The sequence below is a fragment of the Xiphophorus couchianus genome, chromosome 1, assembly GCF_001444195.1.
Source record: "Xiphophorus couchianus chromosome 1, X_couchianus-1.0, whole genome shotgun sequence".
Taxonomy (NCBI): domain Eukaryota; kingdom Metazoa; phylum Chordata; class Actinopteri; order Cyprinodontiformes; family Poeciliidae; genus Xiphophorus; species Xiphophorus couchianus.
In genome coordinates, this window is record NC_040228.1 from 22,043,952 (window position 1) to 22,057,316 (window position 13,365).

The 13,365-nt window shown below is 45.4% G+C and overlaps 1 protein-coding gene across 2 annotated transcripts in view; it reads right to left on the bottom strand.

Moving 5' to 3' along the window:
* Positions 1-580: 580 nt before the first annotated feature.
* Positions 581-13,365, bottom strand: part of cacnb3a (calcium channel, voltage-dependent, beta 3a) — a 47,106-nt gene continuing 34,321 nt past the window's right edge. The window contains exon 14 of one of the 2 annotated variants that reach the window (XM_028045552.1): positions 581-1,101. In XM_028045552.1, coding sequence (XP_027901353.1) covers positions 688-1,101 — 414 coding nt within the window. In that variant the 3' untranslated portion in view covers positions 581-687. The remainder of the gene's footprint in view (positions 1,102-13,365) is intronic. The other variant, XM_028045638.1, reaches the window with a different exon arrangement.

Genomic DNA, 13,365 nt, shown 5'->3' on the forward strand with positions numbered 1-13,365 from the left:
TACATTGTATTCAAATGCATTACAATTAACCCTAAATGGATAAAACACGGGACATTCCTACATTAGTTTATTCCATAAAGATCATTCACTTCCTGTACTGCCGTAATGTGCAAATCGTCTTGAAATAATTATACATGCAATAGTAAAGATAGTTAAAAGTCTTAGGAATTTTAAGGCCAGTATATGCGACATCCTACAATAGAGAAACCTTTAGGCAAAGCAGCTAACGTCTGAGTCTGCATTCAGCTGGTAGCCTGAAACCTTTCTGTTGCAGAGGTGGATAGCCCTGATGAATTTAACTGGAACTGTTTGACCCCAGAGAGACGAGCATTCATCTCGATTTACAGAAAATAAGAGCCTGGAGGATGCCCTGCGACAGACTGGCGACCTGTCCAGGGTGTACCCCGCCTCTCGCCCGGAACGTAGCTGGAGATAGGCACCAGCAACCCTCCCGACCCCATTAGGGACAAGGGTGAACAGAAAATGGATGGATGGATGGATGAAGAGCCTGGAGGAATAAGAACTAGATTACCGATTCACAATAACTGACTGTAAAGTAAAGAGTTGGACTTTTGATACGTTTTTTTTTTTTTTTAAATAATGTGTTTGGATCTGTGCATCAGCCGGGGGGCTCAGAGAGGAGGGGAGTCGTGTTGGCGGCCTGGAGGCCAGAAGGGGGCGCTGGTCCTAGTAGTTGTCTCGGGGCCAGGGCCGGCTGCGCTGGCGGTTGTTCCTCTGGTTGTGACCTTGCTGGGCTTCGCGCTGGAGCAGCCTGTCCTGTGATTCGTGCCCATTGGCGCTGTGGTCGCTGCCTGGATGCCCTCGGTGGGAGGGGTACCTGTCCCTATATGAGCAGCCATGACAGGGGGAGGCGCAACCATCCTCTTCCTCCTCTTCCTCTTCTTCCTCCTCTTCATCCTCTTCGACCCCCGTGTGGCATGGGCTTCCTCTGCGGCCACGGGACAGCGAGTCGCTGGCCTCATCAGATGGCATGAGACTGTCCTGCTCCAGCGGAGAGTGGGCTTCCTCACCAGCTTCCTCCTCCTCCTCTTCCTCGCCCTCCAAGCCCACTGCGTCCTGCGGCTGTGTCTGGTTCTTGTTCTGCAGAATTGAGACGGTCATGAAGGAAACTAGGAGGAAAAAGAGACTAAAGAAAACACAAACACTTTTAAAGCTGCAGTATGTAACGTTTATAAAAAAAATATATGTTTTTCCTAGGTATTTGTTGAAACTGTCACCAGGTCATGACAGTATAAATATGAAACAGGTAATTTTTGAAAACAATAAAGAAATGCAAAAACAACCAATCAGAGCCAGGAGTGTCTTAGCGTTGTCAATCAACTCGTGCGGCGGAGAAGCAACTTACCATTACAGGAAAACCATTATTGGTGGCGATGCTAATGCTAATTAGCCTTAGCATTAATGGCAAGCTCTGCTAACAGGTAGCAGAGAGCAAGGGGAGGGTGTGAGCAGCGCGTACACAAACATGATGGACAGTGCTAAGGCCCTCCTCCTGGCTTTGATTGGTTGTTTCTGACAGACCACTGTATGTCTTCAGTTAGCACAAGGAGAAGCCAAAGGAGCTTGATTTTTTCCACAAATTACGTGTCTCATCCATACTGTCACACCATAGTGACAGTTTTAATAAATACATAATATATATATATATATATATATATATATATATATATATATATATATATATATATTTTGTTGTTGTTGTTGTTTTGTTTTGTTTTATATAAAAGTTACACATTGCATCTTGAAAGCAGCTCACAGGAATAGTTCCGATGTTTTTGGAGTAAGCTTAAGTTTGGGTTATCAATCTTAGTTCTCTAACCTGCAGCAGACGCTGCGTTGTAGCACAGTGGATTGGTAGAAAAGTAAACAAATCTTCAAGCAAACATTTAATCTGATGGATCCTGCACCACCACTCTCTTTCACTCCCCTTTTCCAGATTTTTGTTCTTAAAAACAACTCCAACTAAAAAATGAGAAGAGCTGTGTGATGTGATAACGGCTATATTTGTAGCTGTTAATCATCCAGACTTTCACAAGAAGTTGCTGGTAAATTTGCTTCCAGTTTCTGAGCCGAACATGCCTTATTATACAAAGTTATGTTGACTGATGTTTTTGCAGGTTGTAAAAGCTGATGTGCCTTTCAAGGTCTCATTGCTTTATTTCCTATAAACGCATCATGTATGTAGTTGTTTGCATGTTGTTAATTTGTTTTACCATTATTTACATGAAACAAAGAAGCTGTAGATGTAAAAAAAATTATTTCAAAATTCCAGGTTTTAAAGTTTTTGCAAATGTTGCCACAGATCTTGTTTTTTTATTTACTCAAACAATCATCTTAGTTCATGAACAAAAACGATGATGGAGCAATGGCCTTAACCAGCATTTCACTGACTTAGTAAGGTGATTAGAAAAACAGCAACAAACCTACAGTCTCTTATACAAATGTAGTTTATTAGGCCCGAGCAGCAAAGCGCTGCCGCGGTGGCCAATAGGCCGGAGCGGCGCTTGCTGCGAGGGCCGCCCGAGGCTGCTTGCAGCTTTAATTATTATTATTATTATTATGCCCCCCCAAAGAGGAGCCTTTTTGGGGGCTTTATCATATTCAAAAACTCACCAAACTTGGCAGTCGCGACTAGAAAAATTCAAAATTTTGAATTTTAAGGTTGTCGCAAAAATCGCAAAAAAAATTGCTCAACGCCGGCAACTAGCAATTTTCTGTTGACACAATGGTATGAACGTACTTCATCGTAGAGACATGAAATTTGGTAGACTTGTAGAGCTCACCAAAAGACTCAGAACTTACATTTAATGTTATAAGCCAACTATCACAGGAAGTCGGCCATTTTGTATTGAACGTCCATTTTTTACCTAGATTTTGACGTTTACAGCCTTCGTATTTGATCGAACTCCTCCTAGGGATTTCGATTGATCGACTTCAAACTTGGTCAGTCTGATCATAAGGCATGTCTGATTTAAAGTTATCAAATTGGTGAGTTTTGGAGCATGTTGAAGGGGGGTTACCAGGGGTCAAAGTTCACCTACTCGCCATGAAACACGAAACTCTTATATTTCCTATACAAAAGCACATAGGGGGACCAAACTTTCAGTGATTGATCGTCATCGGGTGTCCTAAAATACCCTGTGGTGAAATGATGACATCACTTAGGCCACGCCCCCTGAGAACAGGAAGTGTCATGTTTTACTGTGAACGGTCGCTATCTTAGCCCTTTGACCTCATCAACATGAAACTGTGTCCAGAGACAGAAGACATGTTGATGTGTTGTGGATTGAAGCCCCGACCGGCTGCGATAAAGCAGGTGGGCGTGGCGGCGTTGCGAACGCCGTCGAATTTCGTTTGGCTCTGAATTCCACAATTTGGGCCCAGCTGCACCAAACTCACTAGGATGGATCATTATCCACCCACCGACAGGAATTCATAACAAAATTTGGTGGGCGTGGCCTAATTTCTCTATAGGGCCCCCTAGAGTATTTTAAATGAACAGCCCCAAGCCATGCTTTAACCTAGAATTACGAAACTTGGTACACACGTGTATCTTATCAGGACGTACAAAAAAGTCTCTTAGAGCCATGGTCGAAACCCAACAGGAAGTCGGCCATTTTGTATTTAAGGTCCATTTTGGACCTCGACTTTGACGTTTACAGCCTTCGTATTTGATCGAACTCCTCCTAGGGATTTCGATTGATCGGCTTCAAACTCGGTCAGTCTGATCAAAAGCCATGTTTGATTTAAAGTTATCAAAACGGTGGCTGTAAGAGCTTGCTGAAGGGGGGTTACCAGGGGTCAAAGTTCACCTACTCGCCATGAAACACGAAACTCTTATATTTCCTATACAAAAACACATAGAGGCACCAAACGTTCAGTGATTCATCGTCATTGGGTGTCCTAAAATACCCTGTGGTGAAATGATGACATCACTTAGGCCACGCCCCCTGAGAACAGGAAGTGTCATGTTTTACTGTGAACGGTCGCTATCTTAGCCCTTTGACCTAATCAACATGAAACTGTGTCCAGAGACAGAAAACATGTTGGTGTGTTGTGGATTCAAGCCCTGACCGGCTGCGATGAAGCAGGTGGGCGTGGCGGCGTTGCGAACGCCGTCGAATTTCGTTTGGCTCTGAATTCCACAGTTTCGGGCTGAGCTGCTCCAAACTCACTAGGAGGGATCCTTATCCATCCTCAAACAGGAATCCACAGCGAACCTTCGAGGGCGTGGCCTAATTTCTCTACATTGCCCCATAGAATATTTTAGAAAAATCAGCCCCAAGACATGCTTTAACTTAGAATTACGAAACTTGGTACACATGTGTATCTTGTCAGGACGTACAAAAAAGTCTCTTAGAGCCATGCTCTAAACCCAACAGGAAGTCGGCCATTTTAGATTGAAGTTCATTTGACCTCGATTTTGACGTTTACAGCCTTCGTATTTGATCAAACTCCTCCTAGGGATTTCGATTGATCGACTTCAAACTTGGTCAGTCTGATCATAAGGCATGTTTGATTTAAAGTTATCAAATTGGTGAGTTTTGGAGCATGTTGAAGGGGGGTTAGCAAGGCTCAAAGATCCCCTGTGATTGACTGTGTAATATGTTACACAGTCAATTACAAAGGGGATTATTTTGTCATGTGTAGGGCAATGCTGCCCTCTGGTGTCGAATTACTGAAATAATGAAACCATTTCAGTAATTTCAGTAATTCGACACCAGAGGGCAGCATTGCCCTACGGAATGACAGTTCAATGTTGAATTGAACAGGAAAAAATTAAATAATTTGTAATTCTAACACAAAAAATCACAGAGACACCAAACTTTCAGCCGTGGATAATCATGGGGTGTGCAATAATATCCAATGGTCAAAAGATGACATCACTTAGGCCACGCCCCCTGACAACAGGAAGTCTCGTATTTTACTGTGAACGGTCGATAGCTTCTGCACCAAACTTTGCCTGAGTGAATCTGGTGGGATGCTCGTCGGACCTACGTCATCATATTATGACGTCATCTAAGCCCCGCCCCCTCGGAACAGGAAGTGCCTTTTTTTTCCTTGGATAGCTCTGTTTATGGCTCTCTTGACCTAATCAAGGTGATTCTGTGTTGGATGACAGATAGGAAGTTGGTCTCGCTTGCTTTAAAGTGCCAAAAGTTTTCAATGGCGGCAACGCCGTTCGTATACGTTTGCCTCTACATTCCACATATTTTGACCGAGCTGCACCTAATTTGGCATGAGTGTTCCTGGTGGGATGCCGGACGATCGTACGTCATCATATTATGATGTCATCTAAGCCCCGCCCCCTCGGAACAGGAAGTGTCTTTTTTTTCCTTGGAAAGCTCCGTTTATGGCTCTCTTGACCTAATCAAGATGATTCGGATGATGAGCTCTGTCAATGCTCGCTTCTGGCTGAACCGGGTGGGCGTGGCCAAATGGCGAATATCAGTCCCTCGCCATATTCATATGTTTGGCTCTAATTCACACATAAATCATCCGATTGGCGCCAAACTGGATATGTATGACCTTTGTTCACCTCTAAAGAGCCCAACGAGTTTGAAATGTAATTTGGCTCTACTGCGCCCCCTAAGTTAATACATCGGCCGTGTCTCCTCGACGCATCGACCAATCTGCACCAGATTTTTTGACGGTCGTCGGGGAGCGCCGCCTAACGCATTCACGCGTGTGGCCCGGTGGACGGGCGGGGAAAATGCGCAACAGCTCCTGCGGCGGCTGGCGGGCGGCGGTGCCGGAAACTGCGGCAGAGCTTCCGCGGTGGGGAGCGGGCTGCGGCTCTGGAAAACGCGCGAGAGCTTCTGCGGTGGCTGGAACCCCCGCGGTGGCCAATAGGCCGGAGCGGCGCTTGCTGCGAGGGCCGCCCGAGGCTGCTTGCAGCTTTAATTATTATTCTTCCCACCTATTCGTGTGCCTTTTTGGGGGCTTTATCATATTCAAAAACTCACCAAACTTGGCGGAAGCGACTAGGCGGTTTAAAAATTTTGAATTTTAAGGTCGCCGCAAAAATCGCAAAAAAAATTGCTCAACGCCGGCAACTAGCAATTTTCAACAGACCCATTGCTATTCACTTACTTCATCGTAGAGACTTGAAATTCGGTACAGTTGTAGAGCTCACTAAGACGCTCAGAATTTACAAGTAATGTCATAGTGCAAGTATCGCAGGAAGTCGGCCATGTTGGATTGAAGGTCCATTTTTTACCTCGATTTTGACGTTTACAGCCTTCGTATTTGATCGAACTCCTCCTAGGGATTTCGATTGATCGGCTTCAAACTCGGTCAGTCTGATCATAAGGCATGTTTGATTTAAAGTTATCAAATTGGTGAGTTTTGGAGCATGTTGAAGGGGGGTTACCAGGGGTCAAAGTTCACCTACACGCCATGAAACAAAAACCTCTTATATTTCCTATACAAAAACACATAGAGGGACCAAACGTTCAGTGATTGATCGTCATCGGGTGTCCTATAATACCCTGCAGTGAAATTTTTTTTTTACGTAGGCCACGCCCCCTGAGAGCAGGAAGTGTCATGTTTTACTGTGAACGGTCGCTATCTTAGCCCTTTGACCTAATCAACATGAAACTGTGTCCAGAGACAGAAGACATGTTGGTGTGTTGTGGATTCCAACCCCGACCGGCTGCGATGAAGCAGGTGGGCGTGGCGGCGTTGCGAACGCCGTCGAATTTCGTTTGGCTCTGAATTCCACAGTTTCGGGGTGAGCTGCTCCAAACTCACTAGGATGGATCCTTATCCGCCCGCCAACAGGAATCCATAGCGAAATTTGGGGGGCGTGGCCTAATTTCTCTACATCGCCCCCTAGAATATTTTAAAAAATCAGCCCCAAGCCATGCTTTAACTTAGAATTACGAAACTTGGTACACATGTGTATCTTGTCAGGACGTACAAAAAAGTCTCTTGGAGCCATGCTCTAAACCCAACAGGAAGTCGGCCATTTTGGATTGAAGGTCCATTTTGGACCTCGACTTTGACGTTTACAGCCTTCGTATTTGATCGAACTCCTCCTAGGGATTTCGATTGATCGGCTTCAAACTCGGTCAGTCTGATCATAAGGCATGTTTGATTTAAAGTTATCAAAACGGTGGCTGTAAGAGCTTGCTGAAGGGGGGTTACCAGGGGTCAAATTTCACCTACTCGCCATGAAACACGAAACTCTTATATATCCTGCACAGAAACTCACAGAGACACCAAACGTTCAGTGATTGATCATCAATAGGTGCCCTAAAATACCCTGTGGTGAAATTATGACATCGCTTAGGCCACGCCCCCTGAGAACAGGAAGTGTCATGTTTTACTGTGAACGGTCGCTATCTTAGCCCTTTGACCTAATCAACATGAAACTGTGTCCAGAGACAGAAGACATGTTGGTGTGTTGTGGATCCAAGCTCTGACCGGCTGCGATGAAGCAGCTGGGTGTGGCGGCGTGGCGAAGTGACCTGTAACGCCGATGCCATACGTTTGCTTCTAGATTCCACATGTTTCGACTGAGCTGCACCAAACTTGGCCTGACTCATCCTGGTGTGATGCCTGACAATGCTATGTCATCATATTATGACATCATCTAAGCACCGCCCCCTCAGAATGAATTAGAGAGATCTTCTGTGTAATTACATAATAAACAGTCCATGTTCGTTGTTTGTAGGGCAATGCTGCCCTCTGCTGCCCACTGAAATAGTTTCATTATTTCAGTAATTCGACACCAGAGGGCAGCATTGCCCTACGGAATGACAGTTCAATGTTGAATTAAAGAGGAAAAAATTAAATAATTTATAATTCTAACAGAAAAACTGGCATCCTGGTGGGATGCCAGTCGATCATATGTCAGCATATTATGATGTCATCTAAGCCCCGCCCCCTCAGAAAAGGAAGTGCTATTTTTTTAACTTGTAAAGTTCCATTTATGGCTCTCTTGACCTAATCAAGGTGATTCTGTGTTGGATGACAGATAGGAAGTTGGTCTCACTTGTTTTAAAGTGCCAAGAGTTTTCAATGGCGGCAACGCCGTTGGCATACGTTTGCCTCTAGATTCCACGTTTTGACCGAGCTGCACCAAACTTGGCATGAGTGATTCTGGTGGGATTCCTGACGATCCTACGTCATCATATTATGACGTCATCTAAGCCCCGCCCCCTCGGAACAGGAAGTGCCATTTTTTTCCTTGGAAAGCTCTGTTTATGGCTCTCTTGACCTAATCAAGATGATTCGGATGATAAACTCTGTCAATGCTCGCTGCTGGCTGAACCGTGTGGGCGTGGCCAAATGGCGAATATCAGTCCCTCGCCATATACATACGTTTGGCTCTAAATCACACATGGATCATCCGATTGACGCCAAACTGGATATATACGACCTTTGTTCACCTCTAAAGAGCCCAACGAGGTTGAAATGTAATTTGACTCCACTGCGCCCCCTAAGTTAATACATGGGCTGTATCTCCTCGACGCATCGACCGATCTGCACCAGATTTTTTGACAGTCGTCGGGGAGCGCCGCCGAACGCATTAACTCGTATCGCCCGGTGGACGGGCGGGGGAAATGCGCGACAGCTTCTGCGGCGGCTAGCGGGCGGCGGTGCTGGAAACTGCGGCAGAGCTTCCGCGGTGGGGAGCGGGCTGCGGCTCTGGAAACCGAGCGAGAGCTTCTGCGGTGGCCGGAACCCCCGCGGTGGCCAATAGGCCGGAGCGGCGCTTGCTGCGAGGGCCGCCCGAGGCTGCTTGCAGCTTTAATTATTATTATTCTTACGATTCTGCCCCCCTCTTCGTGTGCCTTTTTGGGGGCTTTATCATATTCAAAAACTCACCAAACTTGGCGGAAGCGACTAGGCGGTTTAAAAATTTTGAATTTTAAGGTCGCCGCAAAAATCGCAAAAAAAAATTGCTCAACGCCGGCAACTAGCAATTTTCAAAAGACCCATTGCTATTCACTTACTTCATCGTAGAGACTTGAAATTCGGTACAGTTGTAGAGCTCACTAAGACGCTCAGAATTTACAAGTAATGTCATAGTGCAAGTATCGCAGGAAGTCGGCCATTTTGTATTGAAGGTCCATTTTTTACCTCGATTTTGACGTTTACAGCCTTCGTATTTGATCGAACTCCTCCTAGGGATTTCGATTGATCGGCTTCAAACTCGGTCAGTCTGATCATAAGGCATGTCTGATTTAAAGTTATCAATATGGTGAGTCTTGACCATGTTGAAGCAGGGTTAGCAGGGCTCAAATTTCCCCTGTGATCGACTGTGTAATATGTAATTACAAAGGGGATCCTTTGTCATTCCGTAGGGCAATGCTGCCCTCTGGTGTCGAATTACTGAAATTACTGAAATAGTTTCATTATTTCAGTAATTCGACACCAGAGGGCAGCATTGCCCTACGGAATGACAGTTCAATGTTGAATTACAGAGGAAAAAATTAAATAATTTGTAATTCTAACACAAAAACTCACAGAGACACCAAAGTTTGAGTTATTGATCATCCTCTTGTGTAGAATAATATCCAATGGTCAAATGATGACATCACGTAGGCCACGCCCTCTGACAACAGGAAGTCTTGTATTTTACTGTGAACGGTCGATAGCTTCTGCACCAAACTTTGCACGAGTGACCCTGGTGGGATCCTTGACGACCCTATGTCATCATATTATGACGTCATCTAAGCCCCGCCCCCTCAGAACAGGAAGTGCCGTTTTTTTACTTGGAAAGCTCCGTTTATGGCTCTCTTGACCTAATCAAGATGATTCGGATGATAAACTCTGTCAATGCTCGCTGCTGGCTGAACCGTGTGGGCGTGGCCAAACGGCGAATATCAGTCCCTCGCCATATGCATACGTTTGGCTCTTATTCAGGCATAGATCATCCGATTGGCGCCAAACTGGATAAGTATGACCTTTGTTCACCTCTAAAGAGCCCGACGGGTTTGAAATGTAATTTGGCTCCACTGCTCCCCCTAAGTTAATACATGGGTTGTATCTCCTCGACGCATCGACCGATCTGCGCCAGATTTTTCGACAGTCGTCGGGCAGCGCCGCCGAACGCATTCACGCGTGTCGCCCGGTGGACGGGCGGGGAAAATGCGCGACAGCTTCTGCGGCGGCTGGCGGGCGGCGGTGCTGGAAACTGCGGCGGAGCTTCCGCGGTGGGGAGCGGGCTGCGGCTCTGGAAACCGAGCGAGAGCTTCTGCGGTGGCCGGAACCCCCGCGGTGGCCAATAGGCCGGAGCGGCGCTTGCTGCGAGGGCCGCCCGAGGCTGCTTGCAGCTTTAATTAGGCCCGAGCAGCAAAGCGCTGCGAAGGCCTATTGTATCTGTACTGTTTCTTATTAGGCCCGAGCAGCAAAGCGCTGCGAAGGCCTATTGTATCTGTAGTGTTTATTATTATTATTATTATTATTATTATTATTATTATTATTATTATTATTATTATTATTATTCTGCCCCCCCAAAGAGGCGCCTTTTTGGGGGCTTTATCATATTCAAAAACTCACCAAACTTGGCGGTCGCGACTAGAAAAATTCAAAATTTTGAATTTTAAGGTTGTCGCAAAAATCGCAAAGAAAATTGCTCAACGCCGGCAACTAGCAATTTTTTGTTGACACAATGGTATGAACGTATTTCATCGTAGAGACATGAAATTTGGTAGACTTGTAGAGCTCACCAAAAGACTCAGAACTTACATTTAATGTTATAAGCCAACTATCACAGGAAGTCGGCCATTTTGTATTGAAAGTCCATTTTTTACCTCGATTTTGACGTTTACAGCCGTCGTATTTGATCGAACTCCTCCTAGGGATTTCGATTGATCGGCTTCAAACTTGGTCAGTCTGATCATAAGGCATGTTTGATTTAAAGTTATCAAATTGGTGAGTTTTGGAGCATGTTGAAGGGGTGTTAGCAGGGGTCAAAGTTCACCTACTCGCCATGAAACACGAAACTCTTATATTTCCTATACAAAAGCACATAGAGGGACCAAACTTTCAGAGATTGATGGTCATCGGGCCTCCTAAAATACCCTGTGGTAAAATGATGACATCACTTAGGCCACGCCCCCTGAGAACAGGAAGTGTCATGTTTTACTGTGAACGGTCGCTATCTTAGCCCTTTGACCTAATCAACATGAACCTGTGTCCAGAGACAGAAGACATGTTGGTGTGTTGAGTATTCCAACCCCGACCGGCTGCGATGAAGCAGGTGGGCGTGGCGGCGTTGCGAACGCCGTCAAATTTCGTTTGGCTCTGAATTCCACAATTTCGGGCCCAGCTGCTCCAAACTCACTAGGATGGATCCTTATCCACCCTCCGACAGGAATTCATAACAAAATTTGGTGGGCGTGGCCTAATTTCTCTATATCGACCCCTAGAGTATTTTAAATGAACAGCCCCAGGCCATGCTTTATCCTAGAATTACGAAACTTGGTACATATGTGTATCTTGTCAGGACGTACAAAAAAGTCTATTAGAGCCATGGTCGGAACCCAACAGGAAGTCGGCCATTTTGTATTGAATGTCCATTTTGGACCTCGAGTTTGACGTTTACAGCCTTTGCATTTGATCGAACTCCTCCTAGGGATTTCGATTGATCGGCTTCAAACTCGGTCAGTCTGATCATAAGGCATGTCTGATTTAAAGTTATCAAATTGGTGCCTGTATGAGCTTGCTGAAGGGGTGTTACCAGGGGTCAAAGTTCACCTACTCGCCATGAAACACAAAACTCTTATATTTCCTATACAAAAACAAATAGAGGGACCAAACGTTCAGTTATTGATCGTCATCGGGTGTCCTAAAATACCCTGTGGTGAAATTTTATTTTTTCGTAGGCCACGCCCCCTGAGAACAGGAAGTGTCATGTTTTACTGTGAACGGTCGCTATCTTAGCCCTTTGACCTAATCAACATGAAATTGTGTCCAGAGACAGAAGAAATGTTGGTGTGTTGTGGATTCCAACCCCGACCGGCTGCGATGAAGCAGGTCGTTTGGCTCTGAATTCCACAGTTTCAGGGTGAGCTGCTCCAAACTCACTAGGATGGATCCTTATCCACCCGCCAACAGGAATCCATAGCGATATTTGGTGGGCGTGGCCTAATTTCTCTATACTGCCCCCTAGAATATTTTAAAAAATTAGCCCCAAGCCATGCTTTAACTTAGAATTACGAAACTTGGTACACATGTGTATCTTGTCAGGACGTACAAAAAAGTCTCTTGGAGCCATGCTCTAAACCCAACAGGAAGTCGGCCATTTTGTATTGAAGGTCCATTTTGGGCCCTGTTGTGGCCGTTTACAGCCTTTGCATTTGATCGAACTCCTCCTAGGGATTTCGATTGATCGGCTTCAAACTCGGTCAGTCTGATCATAAGGCATGTTTGATTCAAAGTTATCAATATGGTGAGTCTTGACCATGTTGAAGCAGGGTTAGCAGGGCTCAAAGTTCCCCTGTGATCGACTGTGTAATACAAAGGGGATCCTTTGTCCTGTGTAGGGCAATGCTGCCCTCTGGTGTCGAATTACTGAAATAATGAAACTACTTCAGTAATTTCAGTAATTCGACACCAGAGGGCAGCATTGCCCTACGGAATGATAGAGTTCAATTTTGTGAGGAAGAGGAAAAAATTAAAAATTTGTAATTCTAACAGAAAAACTGGCATCCTGGTGGGATGCCAGTCGATCATATGTCAGCATATTATGATGTCATCTAAGCCCCGCCCCCTCAGAAAAGGAAGTGCTATTTTTTTAACTTGTAAAGTTCCATTTATGGCTCTCTTGACCTAATCAAGGTGATTCTGTGTTGGATGACAGATAGGAAGTTGGTCTCACTTGTTTTAAAGTGCCAAGAGTTTTCAATGGCGGCAACGCCGTTGGCATACGTTTGCCTCTAGATTCCACGTTTTGACCGAGCTGCACCAAACTTGGCATGAGTGATTCTGGTGGGATTCCTGACGATCCTACGTCATCATATTATGACGTCATCTAAGCCCCGCCCCCTCGGAACAGGAAGTGCCATTTTTTTCCTTGGAAAGCTCTGTTTATGGCTCTCTTGACCTAATCAAGATGATTCGGATGATAAACTCTGTCAATGCTCGCTGCTGGCTGAACCGTGTGGGCGTGGCCAAATGGCGAATATCAGTCCCTCGCCATATACATACGTTTGGCTCTAAATCACACATGGATCATCCGATTGACGCCAAACTGGATATATACGACCTTTGTTCACCTCTAAAGAGCCCAACGAGGTTGAAATGTAATTTGACTCCACTGCGCCCCCTAAGTTAATACATGGGCTGTATCTCCTCGACGCATCGACCGATCTGCACCAGATTTTTTGA